The sequence below is a fragment of the Monopterus albus genome, unplaced genomic scaffold (genome assembly GCF_001952655.1).
Source record: "Monopterus albus unplaced genomic scaffold, M_albus_1.0 scaffold225.1, whole genome shotgun sequence".
Lineage (NCBI taxonomy): Eukaryota > Metazoa > Chordata > Actinopteri > Synbranchiformes > Synbranchidae > Monopterus > Monopterus albus.
The window spans coordinates 470,460-477,588 of record NW_018128105.1 but is presented as its reverse complement, the minus strand read 5'-3'; the positions used below and the strand labels follow the sequence as shown (position 1 = coordinate 477,588).

The following is a 7,129-nucleotide window of genomic DNA, read 5'->3' as shown; positions in this document are numbered from 1 at the left end:
AGCTCCTGCAGCACAGGACCATGTGAATGGGCTGCCGACCTTGGACATCATTGCTGTCGAGCCACCCCGGTCCGGACTCCACCAGGTGCTGAATAGTATCCAGCTGGCCATTAAGGCAGGCCCTGTGGAGCACTGACAGACCCTGGAGGGTGAAACACAAAGACATACTACTGTGCTGTTTTAAAGGCAAAAGAGTGGTCACAATAAATGATGCTTTTTTTCCTATTTACTGCACTTCGTATGAAGGTCATTAGTAAATGTAGAGGGGAAAGTAATCGGATGTTTACCATTAGGGCCAGACAAGGGGCGAAGTTTCTAAAAAGGGCCTGGAAGTTCACTTCCTGGTTCAGAGCACACCTGAGTGATAGCAGTGTCGTCTAGCTTTTGTTTGGTGGTTGATCCTGTAAGCTTATTTTAAGTGTGTAAAAAATCATGAATTCAACATGTAAACGTGGATTCATGCAATGCTGTTTTAGTCTATGAAACAAAATATTTGTCTTTTCAGACAGCTTATGTCATGTGAGGAACTAAAAGCTTGGAGTAATTGCTTAGCCACATCAGCCAAGGAAAAAGGTACATCGAGTATTACAGTGGCTATTTTTAAATATTTCATTTTAGTCTTTTGGCACATTATTAACTTACTGTACCCTCCTTTTATAATGTGTAGATTCCAGTCCCTTATGGAGGAGGGAATTGTGGTGTAGTTCAGCAAGGTAGATGTTCCTTATTAATTTTAACCATTAGGTTAAATAGTTTAAATGTTCATTTGTATTTATTTTAATGTTTTTGTTTCATTTAGTGTTCAAAGAGACTACTAGAAAAGCCAGCCTTTTCCCAGGCTTATCACTATCTTGTAGGATGTCATCTATTTATCCAATTATATGGGCCATTTTCCTTTGTTTCTAGTTTTGTTTGTTTGTTTGTTTGTTTGTTTCTGGGCTGTGTTGGTGATACATGCTTACTGTGCGGTTTAGTTCACCTTACTGTAGCTTACTGCACACAGGGAACTTTAAATTGGTCAAATTGTCCGTGGACAAAACACACAGTCTGGGTAGGCTAGGTGATATTAATTCATGTCACCATACTGTAATGGTAAATGAGCCTACCTCCGACTTCTCTGTGCTCCCGGTATCCTCAGCTGGAAATACGTTCCCGTCCGGGTGAGCTCTGAAGGAAACGTTCCTGCCAGAAAAATAATAGCTAGGTTACATTCTAAACTATTAAAGCTACTGTGTAAGGCACAAGAAATAACTTGCCCTACATTCTAAAATAACCAAATATAGCTGTTACTACTGTAAAATATCATAATTTAGCATAACTAGTTGTCGGTTAACATGATGCTTTTCGGCAAGTGAATGTAACGTATAAAATGGCCCATAATATAGGCTAAGCGATCACAGTAGAACAGTTGACATGACCTAAAGTTTAGATTTAGGCTTTGGGCATAGAAAAACACATAAAACCTTTAAATATTATTAACGCCAATCACCTGTTTTTACATCTCCCACGTATCGGTTTTCCGGATTTGTTGACAGGTTCCATGGTTGCCATGGAAATGTGGTCATCAGGTAGCAAGTCTTGGTTTACGGCCGTCGTAAACAAATAAAACAGGCTTTTGTCGGTCAGCGCTGGAAGAAGTGATTTATTCAGTTAAAGTAAACTGAACGTTACTATTATTAGTAGTAGTAGCTGTTATATATTTTAAAACACATTTATGATATAAATTGCTACTGGATTGTAATTCTGATACTGTTTGGTCGTTTAATTTCTAACAATGCATCATATTTTAAGATCTCATGTTTGATGTCTGAAATCTCAGTCTGTAAAGTAGCTTCAACTACTCTCTCAAATATATGTAGGTCTAGTGCAGTAAAAAGTACAACATTTCAGTTGAAATTTAATGGAGTAGCCAATTAATAACATAGAATGCCAATGCTTAAATACACAAATACCTCAAAATTGTATTTTAGTACACTACTTGAATGAACAAATGACTATATATTTAATATTAGCGTATTATTAGTATTCACATCCTTAAGTAAAAGCAGTACTAAAATAGCCTACTCCGTTACAAGTAAAAGTCCTCCATTGCAAATGTTAATTATGAGAAAAATGTACTTTAAGTATAAGAGGGTAAAGGATCCAAAATACAAAACAGTGGCCGATATGAGTAATTTATTTGATTACTTTTATTACTGATGCAATAATGTGTAATTTGAATTATACTATTGCATGCAGTTGGTCAAAACTGACCTAATTTTATAACTCATGTATTAGTTTAATATACTGTACATCTTTAGGCCATATTTCATAAGATTACTATATTTTTTTCATATAAAATCTTAATCTGTAAAGTAACTAGTTCATTAAATATATACATGTTCTCTCTGAATTGTACTGAAGTAGCCAAATTGAAGTAAAATATAAGTACCTCTGATTTGTACACGAGTTAATACACTTAGTTACAGACCAACACTGTAAAATGTCTATTAGGAATTCCCTAGCCATATTTAGTTTTTTTTTTTATGTAATTAAAAACTGAGGAAGATTTAAGTTTAGAGTGTTTAAAATAAGTGGGCACCTTAATATCCCACTTCCTTATTTAGCATATTTTGCAACGTGTTATGTCAGAGTCAGTGTTGCATTTTGATAGATTAGGTAAACACTGACAGATACAGGCAGATGATGGCTGCAGGCATGGCAGAAAAGGATACTTCCACCTTCCTAATATAGAGCTCACATCTCTCTCCTCATACATCCCCATTGTGCCTCTATAGACAGTGCATTAGGACTGGCTGCTCACACTTGGCCTGAGTAAAGTAGATCAATCGTACCAGTGCGGTGGAGACCCCAGAGGGCCCATTTGTTCCACCCCACACTGGACCTGCCACAATGTGTAAGGGAAGAGTTATATTCTCCATGTCAGTGTGGGGCAGAGGGGTTGACGATCCCATCAGGCAGGGGCTTCGCTGATTATAGCTACTGACCGCTTGACCCCTGAGCGAACTATGTGTGATGGACTGCAATTCAAAGGGCATGTACATGTGGAAATCAATGTGTATGGCAGAAACACTGTAGTATGAGTTTACAGTGCCATTTTATTTTATTTTTATTTTTTTGGCATGATTTTTCTTCTTCAGCCACATTGACTTGGTAGATATGGTCAGTGTTTACCTAATCTATCAATCAAACTATAAATCAGCTATAGCCATAATAAGTTATGACCCTGGTTTTATTCTATAATGCGTCTGTTTCCAACTCAATATTGAGACACACTCAGTGGTTTCTCTAAATATATGCGTAGGATAGTGAAGGGTGGGAAAGAAGACAAACAGCTCTGCAGCATATTCATTTTTCTTTGGTTTTCCTTTTTAGTTTGTGAATTTTCTTGTTGCTGAAAAGATGGGAAAATCACTCTGTGGTTCAATGATAGGCCTTTGTAAATGTATAGGTTTCCAAATAAAAAGGTTGGGCACCCTTGCATTAATGGACAGTAACTCACCACTATATCCATTAACTGGCTTTCATTTTAGCCTTGCAGCTTGCTTGCACCTGTAAATTGTTATTCCATTCTTTAACTTGGGACTTTGCCTTTTATTCTTTCATTTGTTGTCTGTTAAATTGAGCAGGATGCAGTGGGGGTACAAGGATGGGCCAGAGATCCCTGGCTTCTCACTTAAAACTCCAACCTCCCCGGAGCCTTTGCCGTTATCACAATCTCCAGCTACTTGGGTGACCCATGCATGTGTGCACAGAAAGAGTGAGTATCTGTAATCTAATTTATTGAATGTGTGTCTGAGTTATTGTTTTATTTTTGCACTGAATCTATTTTATTTTAGTTTCATTTTCGTGATTTTGTTCTGTCTCTGTAAAGTACTTTGGTCAACTGGATGTTTTTAAAGTGCTATATAAATAAATTTGATTTGATGTCAACCTTGTGTGTGTGCATATGTGCACAGTAATGTGTATACAGTGTGTGTGTGTACATAAGTGCAGGTTAATTGTAAGAGAACAGACCTCAGTCACGTGCTGTGGAAGCGTAAGATGTCTTCTGTGCAGAGCTCTTTCATGTTTGTCTCTGAGCACAAGTCCCAGGACAACGACTTCTTTGTTTTGACAGTCGTGTGTGACTGTAAAATGCAGCCTGTATGTCGGTGTTTGCTCCATAGAAGCTCCAAAATCCTAAAAGCTTTCCTATGTATGATGGCCTGAAACTCAATTGGCAAGAAATATAGATTAAAGCAACTATTTATGTGAATGCGCATTTTCAGTCACATCTGCATACGGCTGCCTACTGGGCTGTGTGTATTATGCTATTATAATATACGTCTTGATATATGTCTTTGCGTCTGTGACAATGGAAGATGTGTTTTTGAACATGTTCACACACGCTCCACGAGTTTCATCGTCAGTTTCAACATGTCTGTTAGGCCATATGGCTCACATGATCTGTGAGATGTGTGAATGTGTGCATCACATTTTATATTCTCTCCCAAATGAATCAAATGTGATCTAATTTGAAAATTTGTGATTGCAGTCACATGCTCTTTCACATGATGATAGCTGTCTGCCTTCATCGAGTTTTCAAGTGTGTATTCCATAATGTGCATTTTTTGTGTGTTTGAACGCCCTCAGGGAGGGAGATAGGACCCATAAACCGGGCCATGAGCATGCTCAGTGTTGCCTTTTGTAGTTGGGTGAGGGCATCTCCAGATGCTTGACCTGGGGTCACAATTGCAATTGTGATCAAGGTGTGAAAAGACGTCTGGGTATGAGAAATGAAGTTGAAATCACACCCTGGACTAGAGTCTGGCTCCTCTGATTCTCAGGTGTCCTCTCACCTCTGATAATGTTAATGTGCAGGGAAGAGAGCAGATCTGAAAAGATTCTGAGAGGGTGTTTCTATAAAAGCAAAGGACAAAGAGAGGATGTTAAAGGGAACCATTGTTTTCTTTCCCCTTTATCTTCTCAAAGACCAGTAGTTTTGAAAGCAGTGAATCAATTCTCCTGGGAACCTGGGGAGGTGCAGACAGTAGCATCTGTATGAACATACAACGAAACATCTCCACACATACAGTATATGAATACATAAATCAATAATTAGTGTGAAGAGAAATATGCATATAATTTTTCATGTACTAGAAGTCAGGAATTGTCTCACAGTGAGAACTACCCCTGCTAACTGTCTCCACCTATGTAACTTTCACCTTGAGAAGAGATTTGTAGATTAAAAAAGGGGATTTTTAGTTAGTTTTATTTAATGAGCCAAAATATGAACTATTAGAAGATAAAACTAAGGAGTTTGATTAACATGATAGGAAAGCAAAATAGACTTTAAGCTGCACAAAATTATATTTAGCTCTTTAGAAATGATCCATATCTTTTTTTTTTATTTGTGAGTTGCTGGATAACTTAAAAGTTTCAGGCCTTTACAAATTGTTCAGATAAAACAGGGAGAAATTCAGTTATTGGTTGAGAGGGTCATAATACATAGACATATTCACCTCTAGCAGACACAGTCACAAGTAGACATGGTTTGTTTTAGGAAAGAGGTTGGGGAACGCTGTTACTAAGTGTTAAATCTATATAAAGAAAAACTGAAATTGTTTAGAATCATGCATTTTGAAAGGTTTAGCTTGAAACAGATTTCCTATCAATAACAGCTCAGCCTGAGCACATCTGGATGATCTGCAGATGTTGGTCTCTTCATCCTGCTCATCATCATCAACCTGCTCTGCCCCCGGTCCCTCCACCCTTCAGCAGCTGCTGAGGAACTACATGCTTTTATATCACTGCGATGGTGCTCTCAGGCGGTGAGAGGAAATTACATTTCACCTCACCCACACAGCCAACAACACGGGCTTTTAAAAACCTCCACGGCCCTTCCCTCAGCCGTGTCCTCTCCTATATTACATAGCCAGCCTAAGAGCAATGGTCCCTGCTCTGCTCTGACCTAATGGGCTGTGAAGCAGCGGAGGGAGGCAGGGAGAGAGCTGACAATCTCACCTCTGCATGATTGTTTTTACCTATTTTTAGTTTGAATTCTACAAAAGTGTTTATGCCTTCTAGTGCTAGGTCTGGGTTTTTGCATTTACCCACTGAATGTTGCTAAATATGCAGACTAAATCTAAATCCAGAATTTGGAAACTGTATATACTTTACAGGGGTATATTTATTTTAGAGCTTCAAATCTTAAGCTCCTTTGTTACTCCACTGCAGCCAGTGTGAAAGATTTGAACACAATGCACGCACACATACACACACTGGTACAAAAGGAAATGTTTGAAGCAGCTTACAGTAGATATCTGGCTGTTTTCACACTTGAGGAGTTAAAAGTCGGACTGGGGTCAATGTGAGGGTGGTGGAGAGAGAGCGAGATCTGTGTAGGGAGGAAGAGGTAGAAATGCTGAAAAAAACTGATTAAAACAGAAAAATGAAAGATTATGAGGATGAGTGTAAAAGAGGGCAGAGAGCATGCCTACTCTGTTTCATTAATCCATTAGCTGTGGTTTTTGGCCCTGTTCTGCAACTCTAGTACCTATTGGCTCATATCTGAGTCAGAAGACTGCCAAACAATGAGTATGGTACAGACCTAGATTCTAGTCGGAAGATTTATTTTTATGATATCTGATATGGGTCAGAACTATATTTTCTGTCCTGATGTAGAAAATCTTTGGAAACATATTGGGTTTTGACAGTGTTTTGGCACTGATTTGCTATTTTTGTGCCCTTATTAAAGAGATGGTTTAAAAAGCCCAATAGTGTGTACAACAGTGTTGCTTCCCTACAAAATATAACCTGACCTGGGGTTTAAGGAGAGTATGAAGGGGTCGCTGGACCCTCAGCTGTATGAAGAAACATGCAGGTATATTGATATCTGAGAGGGCAGATGAGCGTTGGAACTAACAATTAGCAGGAACCAACAACAAGTATGACCCATGTACGGAATGAGGCAAGTGATTTGCTACAGAGGTTAATAGTTTTTGAGGGATTGGATCTGGAACTGAACACAATTGGAGACACTGAACAACATCATCATGAATTGGACGATGACTTTGACTCTGAAAAAAAACTTTTTTAAGAATTCTGAAAATAACTGCAAGTATTACACGGATGAGCAGTTTAACAG

The 7,129-nt window shown here is 38.4% G+C and overlaps 1 protein-coding gene across 1 annotated transcript in view; it reads left to right on the top strand.

Annotated features, from left to right (window-relative positions):
* Positions 1-3,728: 3,728 nt before the first annotated feature.
* LOC109971447 (AP-5 complex subunit sigma-1-like) overlaps positions 3,729-7,129 on the top strand; it is a 19,994-nt gene continuing 16,593 nt past the window's right edge. Inside the window, exon 1 of the mRNA XM_020619715.1 lies at positions 3,729-3,760. Coding sequence (XP_020475371.1) covers positions 3,740-3,760 — 21 coding nt within the window. The 5' untranslated portion in view covers positions 3,729-3,739. The remainder of the gene's footprint in view (positions 3,761-7,129) is intronic.